Genomic DNA, 21175 nt, shown 5'->3' on the forward strand with positions numbered 1-21175 from the left:
GGAGAAGGAGCACACAAGAAAAATATCAGCCATCATTGAATGGCGGAGCAGACTCGATGGGCCGAGTGGCCTAATTCCGCTTCTATGTCTCATGGTCCTATGACTGTCGGAAGAGAATGAGGCTTGGCTGATTTACATAGAACATAGTGTCGCCTGATAGCCTACTGAGGTGACACAAGCCTCGAGGGTAAGGTAGAAGAGTGTTGCCCGTTGAGTGATATGGCAGCTTGAGTCAGTACAACAGGAGATGAAAAAAATAAATGGGGGATTTGAATGAAGCCCTTGGCTTGACACACTTCTCACAAATCAAAAATGGGAACAATTAGAACGTAACGAGTGGAAGAGGAGGAAATAATTCTGCAGTACTGTGTGAGACCGACAAATGTAAATGAGCATTAAATTCTGTGGATTCTTGTTTTTGTTTAAACTTATCACTTCACTGAATTTTACTTGCGTAGAGAACACAATGCTCACATTTCTATGATTTAACGAACCATCGTTAACCAAGAGAGCAGCTGGAGCTTGGGTCTGCTGGAACAGCTATTTGGCTCAATTTAACAGTCGGGAATAGCATTGTTTGAATACTCCGGAGTGCCGTTTGAAATCATTTTAGCTTCACAGCCAGTTAGCGACATTGATAACCATAGCTCACTCGCACACACTTTTTTTTTTTTTTTTTAATTTTTTTTAATATAAATTTAGATTAGCCAATTATTTTTTCCAATTAAGGGGCAATTTAGCGTGGCCAATCTACCTACTCTGCACATTTTTGGGTTGTGGGGGTGAAACCCACGCAGACACGGGGAGAACGTGCAAACTCCACACGGACAGTGACCCAGAGCCGGGATCGAACCTGGGACCTCAGCGCCGTGAGGCGGTTGTGCTAACCACTAGGCCACCGTGCTGCCCTACTCACTCGCACACACAATTGTAACTACCGTTGTAACACGTTGCATCAGGCAAAGTCCCCCCCCCCCCAACGAAAAAAATCCCATTCTCATCTGATCCACAACGGCATCACAGATTTCTCCATCAGCAACAAGTTTGGGGATCATCATCTGCAGCCATCTGGGATGGCCACTTGCAATAAGGAACATGGACGGTCGCAAAGCATAATGGGAAAAATGGACAATGCAAGGTTCAGGCAGGCTCAGAGCCTGAATGTATCTTTGTGAGCGAAGAATCCAGACCCTATCGAAACCCCCAACCGATTAGCATTTTGATGGCCCATCTCCGCCAGACAAAGGACTGATACTTGAGCGACCGATACAATCCCAGACATTTTGGCGCCACTCCCTGTACTCAGGAAGGGTAAACAACAGGGTCAATGACGGCTTAGGACACACCCAGCCATCAAGGCACCCACCCCTTTATTGGTTCAAATCAAACACAGTAATCAAGAATTACCCAATTAGTGGGGTCCAAACTGAAGGACCGCCCAGAGGAGCGTGAAAACGCCCAAGGATAAAGAGAGAGAGACCACCATGCGTTCGGCCTCCCTTGGACCTGGCGCTCTGGCAACGTCCACCTCCAAGTGCAGCCCCACCAGAAGCCAGTTCAACACCCGCTACCAGACGGATGGGCCCAGCTGAGCAGCAGTTACTTCTACAGACCCGATAGATCCAGATCCAAACATAGGCCACTGTTCCTCTGACCTAAGCTGGGTGCCTGAAGTTAAGTACAGGTTGTCATAGTTGATAAGTGTAGTTAACTAGTAGTGTTTATGTTGCATGATTAATTGTGTGTGTAAATAAAGTACCCTTGACCTTGAACTAACTAACTGGTGTTTGTCTTTGATCGATATCCGGTTGAACCTTGTGGTGGTATCATTTGATACCTGGCGACTCTGAGCAATGTAATATCGATATCGAAAGAAGGGTAGCAGTATTAACTGCCATATTTATAGTAGGTAAAAAAGGCAACACATCGATTAGAAGTGTTAATGAAAGAAGGATCTCCAGTTGAGCAATATACGCCTCCTGGCTATTAAAGAGGCGAAGGCAAATACACCTGCCCTCACTCTCGAGTAGAAACCCCAAATATTGCAACCAGTGGGCAAGGTTCTAAGGTTGTCTGCAGAATCTTGGATATAGTGTCAAAATAGGAGGCCCAGTATCCAGCAAAGTAAGAAGTCTTACAACACCAGGTTAAAGTTCGACAGGTTTATTTGGAATCACTAGCTTTCGGAGCGGAGCTCCTTCACCTGAAGGTCCGGAAGCTAGTGATTCCAAACAAACCTGTTGGACTTTAACCTGGTTTGTCAGACTTCTTACTGTGCCCACCTCAATCCAATGCCGACATCTCCAAATCATAGTGTCCAGCAAGCTTCGGACAAGACTAAAACACATGTGTAACCAGAATCATAATTCTAAAGTAACCACCTCAGACTTTATCGAAATCTCACTATTCCAGTCGCTGGAGTAAGTGGACAACTGATTTTGTTGTTTCAATCACACAAGCAAACCACCACCTGGTTAACTTCCTTTGTTCATATGTCCCAAATTGATAAAACATCGGCCCATTTGCTCCATGCAGTCATTTGGAAGTACAGTTCTCTCCATGTTGGCTGGACACAATGAGCCTTTGTGATTATAAAGCAGCATTCGGAGCTCTTGGGTCTCCGACTGGAACATTTGGGAAGTTAAGTTTCCTTTTGTCCTTTGCAAAACGTGGAATAATACCTCCATAGATTGGGACACAAGTTTTTTCTCTCCTTTGCGATGCTAAAGAGAGAGTTTGTTTTCATTCAGCACCTTATCTTTGTTCTTATACAGGCAAGCAGGATCACAACAGCAGCCGAGGCCGAAATGAATTAAAAACATTTCAGGAACATAACTGAAGAGTGTACTATTTCAGCGATAAATCCAATAACCTAGTGGAGATTGATAGGAGCACATCTCCTATCCAGGGCCATTTATTTTCTATAGTTAGAAAACTGCAAAGTTGCGAACCAAACCCAACAATTACAAGACCTTGATCACATCACCGATGTTTGCGTGCCAATGATAAAAGAGCAGACATAATTCCTAAGAATTTCCACCATTGATACTCGGCAAATACAGAGACAAGGACACGTGCCTCAGCACACACATATATATATATATATATTTAAAAAAATATATATATATATATATATATATATTTAAAAAAATATATATTTTTATTCTCCATTTTCACATTTTCTTCAGAATTTACACCCCTCCAACAAACAGTAAACGGCAACAAATACAATATTAATCCCCTTATTAACCACATTGATCCCATCCCCCCACCATCCCTCAAACAACAGCCCACCTGACAATATAAGCATCAAATAAATCAAACCCTCCCAAAATGGAAAAAAAGGAAAAAAGAAAAAGGAATCAGGAATCGCCTATGGTCACTTGACATATACGGTCCACCCCCCCCCCAACGCCCCCCTAATATTCAATGCCATCCAATCCCCGAAAGAGTACCATGAAAGACACCCATGAATTGTAGACCCGCCCCCCCCTCTCAGACTCCTCCCCTCCACTTCCTCTTGTCACTTCAACTTTTCACCCCGGCTTGACTCATCGGAACCTGTTCTGCCAGGCTCCGATGACCGCAGCTCCTCCCCCTACCTCACGTTCGCTGGCCGGCTTAAAATGGCCGGCGTGGAGGCCCCCACCCGGGTCTCTCTCCCCCTTGCCCAGTCCCAAGAAAACCAAGAAATCCCCTTTAGCACACAACCCCCGCATACACACCCAAGCACCCAAAAAACCATCATTGCAAATGAAAGTCCCATCTCTTCCCTTGTCCAAATATATACAGCATCGACTCATTTAGTACATACACCAACATGCAGTGAAAAAATAAAGTTACATGAGGCTACATTGGTATACGACCATTTCTCAATTCTGCCAAAGCCCTTCTGCCTTCGCAAAGTCCTCCGCTGCTTCCGCCGTCCCAAAATAGAAGAACTTGGATCTGTATGCCACACTGCACCTTGCTGATGTACAGTGCCTTCTTCACCCGGCTGAATGAAGCCCGCCTCCTCGCCAGCTTCACCGGTAAAGTCCCAGCTCCAGCCCACTGCACCACCCGCTTCTGCTTTGCCCAGCACAGGACTTTCTCCTTCACGCTATACCTACGGAAACTCAGTTACTACTCTTGGTGGCTCACTCGCCTTTGGTATAGGTCTACACGACCGATGAGCTCAATCCAGTTCATATCGAGAGGGATCGTCCCCCTCCCCCAATAGCTCAGCCAACATTGTGGCAAAATACTCCGTCGGCCTCGGGCCTTCCACCCCTTCGGGCAGACCCTCAATCCTCAGATTCTGTTGAGTGGATCTGTTTTCCAGGTCTTCCAGTTTGGCTCACAGACCCTTGTTGGTCTCCATCACCCTCCGCAACTCCTTCCCCATCGAGGTGTGTGCTGCGATAATGCCTCTTCCACTTCCTTCAGTGTCTCACCTTGCTCCCGCACCTCTGCCGCTGCACTTGATACCACAGCCATTTCTTCCGCTGTGAGCGATTCAGCCTCTCCTGGTGCCCCAGCTTCCGCTTTCCTTACAGTTCCTGCGCTGACTTTTCCACTCACCGGCAGACTTTCATTAACCCCCTTTTTCACGGTCGTTTTTCTCCCAAACTTGGGCATTTCTCCTCCCTGTGCCTTCTTACAGCCGTTTCAGCCTCCGTTGCCCCCGGGACCAGGTGTTAAATCTCCAAAATTTCTATTCCCAAGCAAGAGCCCTCCAGTGACCGGCTGTCTCCTGCCTGTCGTCACCGGAAGTCCCCCAGCATATATTGTTAATTCAATACATTGAGGCTATTTGTTATGCATTCATGGGATGTGGGCATCATTGGTTAGGCCTGAATTTATTGCCCATCCCCAAATTCCCTCGACAAGGTGGTGGTGAACTGTGTTCTTGAACCGCTTCAGTCTGTGTGGTGTAGGTACACCCACAGTGCTGTTCGGGAAGAAGCTCCAGAATTTTGACCCAGCGACAGTGAAGGAACGGCAATATATTTCCAAGTTAGGATGGTGTGTGGCTTGGAGGGGAACTTCCAGATGGTGGTGGTCCCATGTGTCTGCTGCCCTCGTCCTTCTAGATGGTAGAAGTCATGGGTTTGGGTGATACTGTCTAAGGAGCCTTGGTGAGTCCCGGCAGTGCATCTTGTAGATGGTACCGTGCGGTGGATGAGTCAAGGTGATGGAAGGGGTGCCAATCAAGGGGGTTGCGTTGTCCTGGATGGTGCTGAGCTCTTTTAGTGTTGGTGGAGCTGCACTCATCCAGGTGAGTGGAAAGTATTCCATCACATTCCTGATTTGCAGATGGTGAAAAGGCTTTAGGGGATTCAGGAGATGAGTTATTGCCAGAGGATTCCTCACCTCAGAATTTACAGTGCAGGAGGCGGCCATTCGGCCCATCGAGTCTGCACCGGCTCTTGGAAAGAGCACCCTACCCAAGGTCAACACCTCCATCCTATCCCCATAACCCAGTAACTCCACCCAACACTAAGGGCAATTTTGGACACTAAGGGCAATTTATCATGGCCAATCCACCTAACCTGCACATCTTTGTGACTGTGGGAGGAAACCGGAGCACCCGGAGGAAACCCACGCACACACGGGGAGGATGTGCAGGCTCCGCACAGACAGTGACCCAAGCCGGAATCGAACCTCGGACCCTGGAGCTGTGAAGCGATTGTGCTACCCACAGTGCTACCTCTGACCTGCTCTTATAGCCACAGTACTTATATGGCTAGCCCAGTTCAACTTCTGGTAACTCTCAGGATGTTGAGGGTACAAATGGGGGCCATTCATTTGATGATTGACTGACTGAGCACATTTATTGGCACTGGTTTTGGTTGGGGGGGGGGGGGGGGGGGGGGGGGGGGGGTAGTGTCAGGTTACACTTGTAATGTTTCACTTTGTTTACAAATCTTCTGATCTCCTCCTTCACCAAGTGGCTGTCTGGAGTTTAACAGACACGACTTCCAGGGAACAAGTTTGACTTACAAGGCAATGAATATTTGGATAATTTGTCTTATTCACCATTCCATTCATGGGCATACTTCTATAAATAGGGAATGAAAGTGAAAGGACAGAAACTGGATTGAGAGAAGCTGGAAGCTTAACAAAAAAAATCAAGCTAAATATTTTTGTACAATCTACACTTGCAAGCATCCAGCAATGTACAACAGTCCCATTATCTCTTGGCTCTCCTCTTATATAACGTCCAGAGCATCATTACAGATTTCTCTCAACCAAGCTGTTCTCCATACATTCTGCAGCCTTTTCAAACGTTCCATCAATAACACCCAGTAAATTACACATCGCACACCACAGAGAGGAGACTATTTGCTGCCAGCGTGTCTGCATACTTATAACCACATAATTAATTTCTTGAAACATTCCTGAGGAGCCTCCCCTCATTTACCAGGTCGCGGAAGCAAGACGGAAACCACTTGAAAGAGACCTACAACACAGCTTGCCTGTACAGAGTTGCGAGAGGGTGATTGCACACAAGGCAATTTAAGTCTTCTGAAGTTCTCCACAAGTGCAAAGCTGCACAAATGAGGTGTCTTCACCCAAGAATGCGTACTTTTATCCGAGGCAATTTAGGTCTAGCAAGAATTAACAAATTAATTGAAGTTGCACACTTCAAATAGCTCTGCTTCAGGAATGTAGTAGCAGTTCACATCACAGATAACAAAGCAGGGCTCCATCATTTACCCCTCCTCGACATTGTCAACTAGGGAGATGACTGGCAGATAATATTTCAAGCCTGTCACTTAAATCATTTATTGTTGCCTTTCACATTGGGACATCATTTGTCAGAATTTTCTATTTCTTCATAGCACGACTGTACCACTCAAGAAATTAGATCTCCCATCACCACTCAATTTATCTCCCCGTGTGTGCGTGCAGAGAATGGCTTTCAGGGAAAGTCTTTTCTTTAGCTGTGACCATTCCCACTATCTTCAAATGATAAATTCATGTAATAAAGTTACAATCTAGAAAGATTGAATCTGAAATTTCTCAATGAAACTGTATGATTAACCCAGTGTCAGCGTGGGTCTCACCCCCACAGCCCAAAGATGTGCAGGGTAGGTGGATTGGCCACGCTAAATTGCCCCTTAATTGGAAAAAAATAATTGAGTACTCAATTATTCGTATGATTACAAAACTGTAATGATTAATTGCTCCAAGGAATACGTTTCTGATAATCTTGCAGAATCTTTCTGGAAGTTCAATCAACAACACGGCGGCACAATGGTTAGCACTGCTGCATCACGGGTTTGATTCCAACCTCGGGTGACCGTCTGTGTGGAGTCTGCACATTCTGCTACCGTGCTGCCGTCATGTTACATTTTGAAGAAAATGTAACTGGTTTGATTGGTACATTTGTGGACAACGCAAAGTCTGGTGGAATTGTGGATAGCAATGAGGACCGTCAGATGATTCAGCTGGATATAGCTCAATTGGAGACGTGGGCAGACAGATGGCAAATTGAGTTTAATCCAGAGAGGTGTGACGTAATTTGGAAAGTCTAAGAGAGATGGGAAATAGGCAGAAAATGGCAGAACACTCAAGAGTATTGATAGGCAGAGGGTTCTGCGTGTACAGGTATACAGGCCACTGAAAGTGGTTACGACGCAGGTGGAGAAGGTTGTCAAGAAGGTACACAGCATGCTTGCCTTCTTCAGACAGGTCATTGAGTTAAAAAAATAGCAAGTCATGTTGCAGATTTATAGAACCTTAGTTAGGCTGCTCTTTGGATAGATGCACTGCTGCATCACGGGTTTGATTCCGACTTCGGGTGACCGTCTGTGTGGAGTTTGCACATTCTGCCCGTGCCTCCATGGGTTTCCTCCGGGTGCTCTGGTCTCCTCCCACAGTCCAAAGATGTGCAGGTTAGGTGGTTTGGTCATGCTAAATTGTCCCTTCGGGTGGGGTTGTAAGAATAGGGCAGGGATTGGGCCTAGGTAGGGTAGTCTTTTGAAGGGTTGATGCAGACTAGGATGGGCCGAATGGCCAACTTCTGTAGGAATTCTGTGATAACACCAACTTGTATTTATAGAGCACCTTTAACACATTCCAAGGCACTTCATAGGAGTTAGCTAAATCTGACACCGAGTGACCTCAGGCTTGGGGAAAGATGCGAGTTTGATGTCTTCATGGAGGAGGGGCAGAGGTGGAGGGGTTTATGGAGGGAATTCCAAAGCCTCGGGCCTTGTCAGCCGAAACCACAGCCGCCAATCACACCCTTATGAAGAATCAAAAAACCTCCCAGGCAACAAAGTACTTTCAGAGTGAAGTCATCGTTGTAACACAGAAAAATACAGCAGCAAATCTGCACACAAGGCCCCACACACGTATACCAATGGGACATGACCAGGAAATTTGCTTTTGCTTTGATTAAAGGATACGGGTTGACCATGATGCAGGCAAATCTGTGGACTTCTTAACTGCATTGCTAATTTGGATATCACAGAGATTCCAAATTCTTCTAATCTCTCCGAAAATTTTATAATTGATGCCGTTACATCATGCCCTGTTAATTCAGTCATGGATATCGCTGGTAAGGCTAGCATTCATTGCCCATTCCTAATTGCCCTCGAGACGGTGGTAATGAGCCGGCGCAGTCCACGTGGTGTAAATACGGCCACACAAGTGTTAGGAAGAGAACGTCAGGATTTTGACTCCGCGGCAGAACGGTGATGTATTTCCAAGTCACGATGGGGTGCGACTTGGTGGGAGCGTTCCCATGCTTCGCGGCCCTTCATAGAACAGTACAGCACAGAACAGGCCCTTCGGCCCTCGATGTTGTGCCGAGCAATGATCACCCTACTTAAACCCACGTAACCCGTATACCCGTAACCCTGTACGGGCAATTTAGCATGGCCAATCCACCTAACCCGCACATCTTTGGACTGTGGGAGGAAACCGGAGCACCCGGAGGAAACCCACGCACACACGGGGAGGACGTGCAGACTCCACACAGACAGTGACCCAGCCGGGAATCGAACCTGGGACCCTGGAGCTGTGAAGCATTGATGCTAACCACCATGCTACCGTGAGGCCCGTCAAAGGAGTTACTCAGTGCATTTTGTCAATGGTACAAATGTTTCAGATGGTGGATCGGGCGTCAATCAAACTGGCTGCTTTATCCTGGATGGCATTGGGATTCTGGAGTGCTGCTGGAGCTGCACTTGGTCATGCTCGCCTCCTAAATCCTCACTAGAGTCTTAGAAAATTTAAAAACACTTGCCTCAAGGATTTCTTAGCTTACTCTGCCTATTGGAGAATAGCCCTTGTATCTCCACTCTCTTGCCAATAAATAAAGTCATCATCCAGGTGAATCTACATTGCACGGCCTCTATGCTTTTACTGTCCTTTCCATGAAGTAGTGGTGAAAATTGTACAGAGAATCCCAAGTTTGAAACATTGGTTGGTCTCGAGTACATTCACCTTTTACTCGATGTCCCAGTGGTAAAATTCAAAATGGCCCATTTATTTATTAAAAAGCACCCACTTTTCAATAAAAGCTACATTTTTTGGTGTCATCTTTAATTAAAGGCTTTAATTCAAAATTAGTCTTTTTCAAAACCATGAATGAAGTAGTTAATGATCAGCTCTTAGTGTTTCTACCCAAATTCCAGTCCTGTTAGAAAATGTAGAGTGCAACAAAGTATTTCATAGCTTGCAAACATCACGGCGCAATTCTTATTGTGAACTGATTCCAGGCAGCCAACGTAACAGTCAGCTTCATTCTGCAGTGAAGATCGGAGAACGTGGTTTTCTACTTTAGTCTCTAACCGGTTAACAACAGCTGTAGGCAGGAAATGCTGAGATTCACACGTTCCGATTGAGCCTGCAAAGCAAACCGGCTTTGTGCAATTACACAGACCGCAGCAATCTGCTCCGAGAGGTGGGTGACACACTAGGATCGAAAACAACTGCCCGATTACTGAATCAGCGATGATGTCAATTTTATCTGTTGCCACCTGTCAATAGAACAAGTTAAACAGAGCGAGAAGCACCAGATTGTCTTGCCCAAATACACCCCAAGCCCCCAAAACAATGTGACTCACCATCCATCCAAATCTTTCACTAACCTGACATCTATTCCCTTCGCTGCCAACATAGTTTTGCAAATGTGAAAAGCTAAAAGTAACCAGCTGGTGTTACAAGTACATCTATTTATCAGCTGCTTCAATTTCCAACCCAAGAAAGAAAAGAGACATTCTATCTTTGCTTTTTTATAGCTCTTCCTGCCACACAAGACTTTGTGAATCATGCTTGCCCTCACACCCGCTCATCAGGTCTCAGCTGCATGTCAAATCGTCCTTTTACATTATAAAACTAAAACTAGACAAGAGTGAGTATTTTGTGGTGTCTCGGCCGTGGGGTGGGGGCAGGGGGGCTGCCATTCCGTAGGGCAGGGGCTCACTTTAGGTACCTGGGGGTGCAGGTTGCCCGGCAGTGGGGGAGGCTTCGCAGGTACAACATCTCTAGTTAGGTGGGGGGAGGGGGGGGGGGGGGGGGGGGGGGGGGGGGGGGGAGTGAAAGCTGATCTGGCAAGGTGGGATGGTCGCCCTCTGTCATGGCGGGTCGGGTACAGGCAGTTAAAATGAACGTGTTGCCGCAATTTCTGTTTATTTTGCAATGCCTGCCGATTTTTCTGCCAAATGCTTTTTTCAGCGAGATTGAGGGAAGGATTACTTTGTTCATATGGGGAGGGAAGGTGGCCAGAGTTAGAAAGGTGCTGCTACAGAGGGAAAGGCAGGCTTGGGTCTTCCGAATCTGATGTACTACTACTGGGTGGCGAATGTGGAGAAGGTGCGGAGCTTGGTCAGAGGGGTCAACTCCCAGTGGGTCAGAATGGAGGAGAGTTTGTGCAGGGGGTCGGGATTAAAAGCAACAGCCCCGCTCCCGATGGCCCCGGGGAAATACTCAGGGAGTCCGGTAATAATAGCTTCATTGAGAATTTGGAGGCAGTTTCGCCAACACTTCAGGTTGGGGGCAGGGTCAAGGGAAATGCCGATTTGGGGCAACCACAGATTAGAACCAGGGAAGTGGGATGGAAATTTTCAGAAATGGGAGAAGGGGATTAAGACACTAAATGATTTGTTTCTTAGGGGTCGGTTTGCAGGATTGAAGGAGCTGGAAGCGAAGTATGGGCTGGAGCATGGGGAAATGTTTAGACACATGCAGGTTTGAGATTTTGCCAGAAAGAGCTTCCCGGTGGAGCCGGCCTCCACATTGCTGGAGGAGGTGCTGACGACAGGGGGACTGGAGAAGGGGGTAGTGTCGTAGGTTTACGGAGCTATTTTGGAAGAGGAGAAGGCACCACTGGAAGGGATCAAAGCAAAGTGGAAGGAAGAGTTGGGAGAGGATATGGAGGTGGGGTTCTGGTGTGAGGTGCTCTGGGAGAGTGAATGCCTCTAGCTCATGCGCGAGGTTGGGGCTGATACAGCTGAAGGTGGTACACAGAGCATACCTCACGAGGGCGAGGATGAGCCGATTCTTTGCAGGAGTAGAAGATGTGTGTGAACGTTGCGGGTGGGGCTAATCACGTTCATATGTTTTGGTTCTGTCCAAAGCTGGAGGATTACTGGAAGGAGGTGTTTAGGGTCATTTCTAAAGTGGTGCACGTGAAACTGGACCTAGGCCCCCAGGTGGCCATATTCGGGGTGTCGGACCAGCCGGGGTTGGAAACGGCTCCGGAGGCAGATGTTGTAGCCTTCGCCTCGTTGATCGCCCGAAGGTGGATCCTGATAGGTTGGAGAGCAGCCTCTCCACCCTGTGCCCTGGTGTAGCGGGAGAGGACCAGTTGGAATTCTTGACTCTCGAGAAGGTCAAGTTTGAACTGAGGGGATGGATGGAGATGGAGGGGTTCTACAATTCATGGGCATTATTCATTATGCACTTTCAATAACTGGATAACATCGAACATTAGTTGGGGGCGGGCTGTGTGCGTTAATGGTGATTATGGGTGAACCCAATTCCTTGTTGTCATTTGTTTGTGTGAACATGCGGGCTAATGTTTGGGGTTTGGTGGAAGGATGGGATCGTTGTTATTGATATGGGGATTGACATATTTGTCATTGATTATTGTTGGTGGGTGTAAATTTGGGAGAAAATGTGAAAAAGGAGAATAAAAAATATATTTTAAAAAAATTATATTGTTAGCAACATCACACTCCTGACTTTGTTTTTTACTTTCACTGGTGAACATATTTTAATTCCACATCCCGTAGAACTGGGTCATAACTAACTGCATATTCCAATTTCAACCCCAATTTAAAAAAGAAATCGCAAATCACAGGGACAAGAAACAAGCTGACATTTCTCCCCAGGCATCATTCAGATAGTTAGTGCCAGCAAAGTCACTTCTGGCAGAGATTATGGAATCAGTGCAGCGACCGAGGGTATTGAGCAGTGCCTGGGCAGCAGAGCACAGTCCCCAGTCAATGCCGGGTCACTGGTTCAGCCCAAACACCATGACAAAATGCAGATCTCACGTAGGTTGCACTGAGGCAGAGCGCATCATTCGGTCAATGATTGACCGATTGCAGAGACCAGGCATTCACCAACACATGCTCAGGACAGGCAACCTGGTAAAAGAACACAGTGTCTCCCATCTCACTACCATCCGTGAAGCATAGAAAACACAGGCAGGATGTAAAAAAAAAATCTTGGAGTAACTCCAAGATTGCAATTTAAATGTTCGGAAAATAACATTTGGATCCAGTAGGTCACAAGCTTTGTCACAACAAATCAGCTGCGGCCAGTCACGTCTTCTAGTAATAATCTGTACTATTGTTCGGATACACTGAGGGAGAATTCAGAATGTCCAATTCACCTAACAAGCATGTCTTTCGGGACTTGTGGGAGGAAACCGGAGCACCCGGAGGATACCCACGCAGACACGGGGAGAACGTGCAGACTCCGCACAGACAGTGACCCAAGCCGGGAATCGAACCTGGGTCCCTGACGCTGTGAAGCAACAGTGCTAATCACTTGTGCTACCATGCTGCCCATGGCACTTGTGTGCTTTATTGCAATTCTCCCAGTGTAGCTGGTTAGACCTACACATACTGCGTTATTCCGGGAAGAGTTGGGCTATTCACCTCCTTGGGTTTGCTCGGTTATCCTATTATAACATGGCTAATCGGTACCAGCAGTGAATCATATAAACTCATCCAGAAAAGCCAAGCTTCATCCCCAAGTCCAGGGGGCACTGCACTGACAAGCATTTGACTGCGTGCGTGTGTGTGTGTGTGTGTGTGTGTGTGTGTGGGGGGGGGGGGGGGGGGGGGGGGGGGCGGCACGGCGGTGATGAGTAAGCTCAGGGAGCACGGATAGGCATTTGACACGCGGGGTTGGGGGGCCAAACATCATGGCGGTGATGAATTGGTGGCAACAAAGCCAAAAATAGGGCCAAACAGAAGCTACAGAAAACAAACCTTTCCAGGTACTGAAGAATGTTGCATTTCCTTTAACATGTAGATAAATGTGGCTTGCTTCAGCATTTACAAATACGAGCTTCTTGTATCCACTGAATTGACAAATCTTTGGTTCGGAGGGTTAACCGCAATATGTAGTTTCATCATTGCAATTGTTAATATGAATGAGGCAGCGCAATCATTAGGCAGCAAGTTGTGAGCACCCCCTACTGGCTGATAAAGGATGTCTGCAGGAGGGAAAAGACAACTCCAGAATAATACAATATAAAGCAATTTATTGATATTAGGCAAGGTCCTGAAAAGGGGGTTGCTCTTTCATGCAACAAATTGGAAACGGCAGGACACACCATGAAAGCAAGAACAAACGCGACATAACTTCATCCCAAGGCGTGATGATCTCAGTTCAAAGCAGGAGTGTTTCCAGTCATCCCCCCCCCCTGATAACGGCATCACTCCAGCGGCAGAACGATGCACGGTTACCGTGAAAGAACGTCTAACCCACTGAGGCAAGAGTTTTCCCCGAATTATAATTCCCAATTCATGGGTTTGTATTTCTTAATACCACTCCATTACTGTCCAAGCTGAAAACGATCTCTGCAAATTTCGAGACACATCAAACACTTTCTGCAGGTAGACCAGTTGAGTGCATCAGACAAGAGATTTTAGATGCAAGAATTGAACGCTTCCAGTGACAATTCAGGTACCATTTTATCCCATCGTTGCTCAGAACATGGGCACCAAGCTGGATGACTCAGCAATCCTTGCCTGGCGATTAGTGTCAATAAAAGGAGCTTGTGGAGGAGCTATTATTGCCTTTGGGTCAAACCTTAAACCAAAGTTCTTCGCTCTTCAGCCTATCCACAGAACACGGTCGGAAGTAAAAACGAGTTTGAGAGAGGAGAGGCTGGGGCTGCCTCTGATGGCTTTCTGCTGAATTTCTCTCACCAGCACAGGATCAGGTACGAAGAATGGTCATGAGGGCAGCTGCCGCCTCCGTGACCATATCCCAGAATGAAATGTCGCCACTTAGCGTGTTCAATCCACCTACCCTGCACATCTTTGGGTTGTGGGGGCGAAACCCACGCAAACACGGGGAGAATGTGCAAACTCCACACGGACAGTGACCCAGAGCCGGGATCGAACCTGGGACCTCGGCGCCGTGAGGCAGCAATGCTAACCACTGTGCCACCGTGCTGCCCTGACTGTGGTGTATTAATTCTCCTCATCTTCTCTCCAGCTGCTAACAGCTCCCAAGTAACCTCCTCCTGGCGATTGCCTCTATCACAATCTCTGCAAACTTTTGTTCCCCAAACGGGGTTTCCAACCCGATATACCCATCTTCACAAAGGGAACCGGCTTCCACATCATCCAGCTGTTGCGTAGCCCCTCATCCACACCGTGGTCATCTTCACACTTGACGAGTCTAATTATTTTCCTGGCTGGTCTCACATCTTCCAGGAATTTCAGCTCGTTCAAAGCTCTCCCACCCAGATCTTGCTCACTCATTACTGCGGTCCTTGCTTGTCTAAATTAGCCCTGGATGTCTCAATTCATCCAATTTAATTTTCTTATTCTCATGTTTAAATCCCCTCATGGCATTCTCCCCCCACTGGATTCTCTTCTGGTTATATATCCCCCCTCCCCGCGAGCTCTGTTCCCCCAGTTCTGACCTCTTTTATGCAACCCCTTCCCTTAGCTATGCCGTTTCCAAACATACCTTCAGCTGTCCAGACTATACATTCTGGTAATCCCTCCCAAAACGTCTCACTCCTCCTTTCCAGCAATGCTTTGACTAAGCTTATGGTGATCCTTTCTAACGTTGCCAAGGGGCATTTTTCAACGTTACAATTTGAGGATTTCATTTCAGTTTCAGGCCAGAGAAGCAGAATGATAAAATTAAACATCTCTCTGAAGCAATGGTACTCCCAAATTAAAGGAAGCTGGGCAGTCCCAACCCTCTTTCTTAGGAGCAGTCGTCTGCAGTACAAACTGTCCACTATTCAGCATTAGCTCAACCACTGACTTATGGAAGTTGGAAGGATTGCTGTTGAGGGGATTGTTGCTTCCATTGCAGATCTAGATCTCCTACATCATTTCACACACATCGTGTTGTGTGGCACCACCATCACGATAAATGGGACAGATTTCAAACCGTTCCAACAACTCAACACTGGGCACCCATGAGGCGCTCGGACCATCAGCAGCAAAAAAATTACATACAACCACAATCTGTAACCTCGTGGCCCAGCGTATCCCCCACTCTACCATTACCATCAAACTGGGGGGCCAACACCGGTTCAATAAAGAGTGCAGGAGGGCATGTCAGGAGCGATACCAGGCACACCTAAAAATGAGGTGGAAGTCAGATGAAGCCACAACACAGGACTATTTGTGTGCTAAACAGTGAAAGCAGCAAGTGATAGGCAGCGCGAAGCAATCTCACAACTAGCTGATCAGATTTAAGGTGTGCAGTCCAGACACATCCAGTCGCAAATGGTGGTGGGCAGTGAAATAACTAACTGGAGTAGGCGGCTCCACGAATACCCCATCCTCAATAACGGGGGAACCCAGCACATCAGCAAAAGACAAGGCTGATGCACTTGCAACAACCTGAAGGCAGAAGTGCGGAGTGGATGATCTATCTCAGCTTCCTCCTGAGGCCCCAACATCTCAAGATGTCAATCTTCAGCCAATTCAATTCACTCCATACAATATCAAAAAACAGATGAAGGCTCTGTACGGCGCTCCAGGATTAGCTGCGTCCTGAGCCAACCTGTTCCAGTACGGTGACAATAATGGTGTCTACTCGGCAATGTGGAAACCTGCCCAGGTTATGTCCTGTCCACAAAAAGCAGGAAAAATCCAACCCAACCAATTACCGCCCCATCAGTCCACTCTTGATGATCAGCAAAGTGACGGAACAAGTTGTCGACAGGGCTATCGAGTGACACTTACTCAGCAATAACCTGTTCACTGACGCTCAGTTTGGGTTCTGCCTAACTCACTTAGTTCCTGACCTCATTAAAGTTTTAGTTCAAAAATGGACAAAAAAAAAAAAGAGCTCAACTCCAGTGCGAAGGTGAAAGTGACGGACCTGGACATCAAACCAGCATTTGACCGTGTGGGGCATCAAGAAATACTAGCAAAACTGGAGTCAATTAGAATCAAGAGGAAACTCTCTCCTGGTTGGAGTCATACCTCGCACAAAAGAAGATGGTTAAGGTTGCTGGAGGTCAGTCCCAGGACATCACTGCAGGAGTTCTTCAGTGTAGTGTTCTAGGTCTAACTATCTCCAGCTACATCATCAATAACGTTATTTGCATCATAAGGTCAGAGGTGGGGACGTTCACTGCTGATTACACAATGTGTAGCACCATTTGTGACTCCTCAGATATTGAAGCAGTCCATGCCCATATGCAACAAGACCTGGATAACATTCAGGCTTTGGCAGATAAATAGCAAGTAACATTCATGCCACACAAGTGCCAGGCAATGACCGTTTCCAACAAGTCAGAATCCAAACATCACCCTATTGAAGGTAATTCAATGGTATTACCTTCGCTGAATCCCTCACGATCAACATCCTGGGGGGGGTTACCGTTGACCAGGAACTGAACTGGAATAACTATATTAATATTGTGGCTACAAGAGCAGATAAGAGATTGGGAATCCAGAGGTGAGTAACTTCACCTCCTGACTCCCCAAAACCTGCCCACTACCTACAAGGAACACGTCAGAAATGTGATTCCATTTGCCCGATGAGCGCACTCTGAACAACACTCAGAAGCTCAACACCACCCAGGACTTGCCCGCCTGACTGACACCCCATCCTCCACTCCCTCCACGTCCGACACACAATTACAGCCGTGCGCACCATCTACAAGATGCACTGCAGCACCTCACTGAGCCTTCTTCGACAGCACCTTCCAAGCCTGTGACCTCTCCCACCTCGAAGGTCATGGGAACACCACCACATACCATTTTGACTTGGAAATATACCGCCATTCCTTTATTGTCACCGGGTCAAAACCCTGGAACTCCAGATCTTATCCAAACGCTGGCACATGCACAGTGCTGTACAGAAGTGTCAGTCTAACTTATTTGCTCACAGCTCCACTGCAGGGTTCGAAGCCTTGCCTTTGAGTCAGAGATGAGAATGCAAATGCTGAGTCACGGCTGACATTCAAATACATACAACATTCCGTGATGAAGAAAATTTCAATATTGGATCTTGATTCTCACTTACTTCGCTCCCTCACATGTTCACCATTACGTTTGCCTGTGCCCCAGCTGTTTGCATCGATTTGGATGGTTGCTTGAGTGAGCCGTACCAGAGTGGTAATGCAAGTCTTAAACAAGCTTTTATTCCATTGAAGTCACTATACAAATGCAAGTTGCTGTTTTCGCCCGGGTAACGAGATGAGTCACGAGGCTACCAGCCCTTCATCCATTCCTCAACCATTCTTGTTTATGAAGATTAGAATTCTGTCTATGGTCAATCCAGTATTTTAAAGGCTGCAAACTATCGCAATAATCATTTGGACATTACTTAATTCGTCATATTCAAGGAGTTGTAATCAACCTTACACCAAACTTTACACTGTTGCGTGCTGGTTAGTTTCCACAAGAATAAATAAACTGGGCTGAGTATTGATAGAAAAATTGTATTTATAAAATGCCTTGTACAACTTTGGGATGTCCCAGAGCACTTTTCAGCCAGTGAAGTACATCTGAATTGTAGTCATTGCTGCAACAACTTACGTACATTCCACAGAAATCCTGGCAGAAGCACAATCCTGAACAGCAACGTCCTGCCAGTTAGCACTTTGTCATGGCTGAATTTTGCAAGTTAAGAAGGAATTTGCAAAGGTTCAGGAAAAGAAATTTGACTAAAAGAATTTTAAAAAAACAATATGTAAAAAACTGCTGGTTCCAGCATTCTGGGACCTACCAGGCAAACGTACAAACATCAACAGGGCACCTTGTTCCCCTCACCATCCGTACTCTCTCCTGCACTCCACTGGTATGTTAACAGGGCTCACTCACTTAAAATGGCGCTTAGGGAAACTACTAGAGAAGACTGCAGGTGCAAGGAGAACATTATCTCAGAGCGGGGGTCCAACTTCAAGACAGGAAGGAAGAAAAGCGAAGTGATACAATTGCCGCAAAACAATGCTCCCTCTAATATTTTCCAGCCATGTGTAATCATATCAAGGTATCGCTTCTTGGCCTTTTGGTTCAGACCTGGTGTCTCTCTTGTGGGGACCATGAATTGGATTCAATATGAATTTGAATTAGTTTTTGGAGCAGGCAAGGAGTTGGATTAGGGGTTCGCCCCTGACCACACTCTTAGCCCTGGCTTTGTAACTCAGAAAAAGTAATAAATTTTTAAAAATCATATCAAGGCAATGTGTGAATGTGTGCCACCAGTAGAAAGAACCAACCATATACCGTGTGTGTGTGGGTGGGTTGATGTTCCCAAGTTACCATAGGTAAGGAAGAAGAAAAATTACCATTCCCAGGTAATGACATGGTATCGGGGCTGGTTTAGCACAGTGGGCTAAACAGCTGGCTTGTAATGCCGAACAAGGCCAGCAGCGCGGGTTTAATTCCCGTACTGGCCTCCCCGAACAGGCGCCAGAATGTGGTGACTAGGGGCTTTTCACAGTAACTTCATTGAAGCCTACTTGTAACAATAAGTTATTATTATTATTATTAGTACATGCTTGTCCACAGATTACCAGAATTAATTAAGTCAATTTTAAATTTACTAAAATGCCATTTCAACTCAACCTCTAGATTTTAAGTTCAGGGCCATAACCACTACACCATCATACACGAGCGGCATTTGTTAGCTTTTATATTGTAGCTTATATGGTCATCATTTGAGAGAAGGAAATTTGCAGTGTGGTATTCAAGCCGAGATTCAATTTGATAAGCTAAAAGTAGAAACAGTTGAGAAGGTCTGCCGTTTAAAATTGATAGAAAACGTAGAATAGGCAACTGTTTTTCAGCTCATTGAGTGTTTTCTTTACTTAAAACTTTCACGAATAGCAAGGAAAACAGCTCAGTAATTTCTTCACATCAACAAACATAAACAGGCAGAGGGGAAGTGTCTCTGAATTTAGAGAGAGGGTGGCTCTTGTGAACTGGAGAGTGAAGGTCAGAGAGACAAGTGTCTTATTGAAAGGAGAAATTACATCTGGGAACTGGGAACGTTGAGGTGAAAAGATAATTCAGGAGGGAGAATGGCTGTTGAGCTAGTTTTTGAGGAAGCTAAAAAAACTACAGTTTATTTGGATTAATGAATTATAGATTTATGAATTGCGAAGCGATAAACCAGTTGACCATTTTAAAAGTAACTGTGTCGCAATGCATCCAGATAAAATTTGGATAGGGATAGTATTTGAAAGTGTTCACCATTTAACTTGTCCACGAGATAACCTCACAAAAACCTTTGCATTATTTGGAGGTCTGGGCTAGTAATCCAAAACTTTTCACAACGTTCCTGCAAATGCCCTGGTGTTTTTAATGTGCCAAATATCTTTGGGATCAATCTTCCTTGAATAATTCCACGAAGCCAAATGCAGCAGAATGATTAGATCAATGGTATTAACTGGTCCAAAAAGCCTCTTACTCTCTCTAAATAACTCACTAACTCTCAGCTTCCCATTCTGCTTGTTGCCACTTCCTCCAGCTCACTGCTTCCCTCTCCCAAATACTCATTGTGAGCAAGGGCTCAGAAGAGTTGAAACGAGTGAGGGAGCAAGAGGGCGCTGTGAGCAGAGGCCTCAGAAATGACAAGTGCCGACATAGCTTTGGCTCGGTGAACTGACGCCCGTGAGATTTGACTATTAGCTTTACCTGCTTAATCAAGTCCGGCTTGGCACTCGTCCATTAATTGCCCATTGTGGGGTATCTACCAGTTCTTTGTTCATGAGCTAGAGTGGCATTAAACCTCATTTAGCCGTCAGCTTTTGTGCAGTTGTAATAATGAAATGGATGGCACATGTTGCGCGCCCTCGCAGCTTAGAAGGACCATGTCCGCAAAACATGATGCACAGTAAAAGAAACAGTCAGAAGTCTTACACCAGGTTAAAGCCCAACAGGTTTGTTTCAAACACTTGCTTTCGGAGCACTGCTCCTTCCTCAGGTGAATGAAGTGTAACATACCTCTTCATTCACCCGAGGAAGGAGCAGTGCTCAGAAAGCTAGTGTTTGAAACAAACCTGTTGGACTTTAACCTGGTGTTGTAAGACTTCTTTACTGTGCTCACCCCAGTCCAATACCAGCATCTCCACATCAGTAAAAGAAAAACAGAGACATGCACGTAAAGCATCTGTTACACTGGAGCACCAGTGAGAGATCATGAAAACCGTTCCAAAAATATGCACTCTCTGCACATACTGTTTGACAGGCGGGACATGGCTCCAAGAGCCGGTGCAGACTCGGTGGGCCGAATGGCCTCCTTCTGCACTGTAAATTCTATGTATTGGCAACACTTGTGCTTACCTGTTCACGGTACTGCTCTTGAGACACACAGTCTGTCACATCCACACAGCCCAGTAGGCAGCCAGTTGGGTAGTCCTTGGGAAATTCGATGTCTGAAATTACAAAGTTTAAAAGCTACCACAAATATTTTTGGGCATTTAAAAAAAAAAATCCCAATTTAAGAATGTAGACTCTTCCAACCATTTATCAAGTGGGTCTTCTGGGTGAACGAGGGCATTGGT

The 21175-nt window shown here is 46.2% G+C and overlaps 1 protein-coding gene across 1 annotated transcript in view; it reads right to left on the reverse strand.

Annotated features, from left to right (window-relative positions):
• The window catches only part of trip4 (thyroid hormone receptor interactor 4), a 114258-nt gene that overhangs the window by 49343 nt on the left and 43740 nt on the right, over window positions 1–21175 (reverse strand). The window contains 1 exon segment of the mRNA XM_038784240.1: window positions 20955–21046. Coding sequence (XP_038640168.1) covers window positions 20955–21046 — 92 coding nt within the window.

The sequence above is a fragment of the Scyliorhinus canicula genome, chromosome 24 (genome assembly GCF_902713615.1).
Source record: "Scyliorhinus canicula chromosome 24, sScyCan1.1, whole genome shotgun sequence".
Lineage (NCBI taxonomy): Eukaryota > Metazoa > Chordata > Chondrichthyes > Carcharhiniformes > Scyliorhinidae > Scyliorhinus > Scyliorhinus canicula.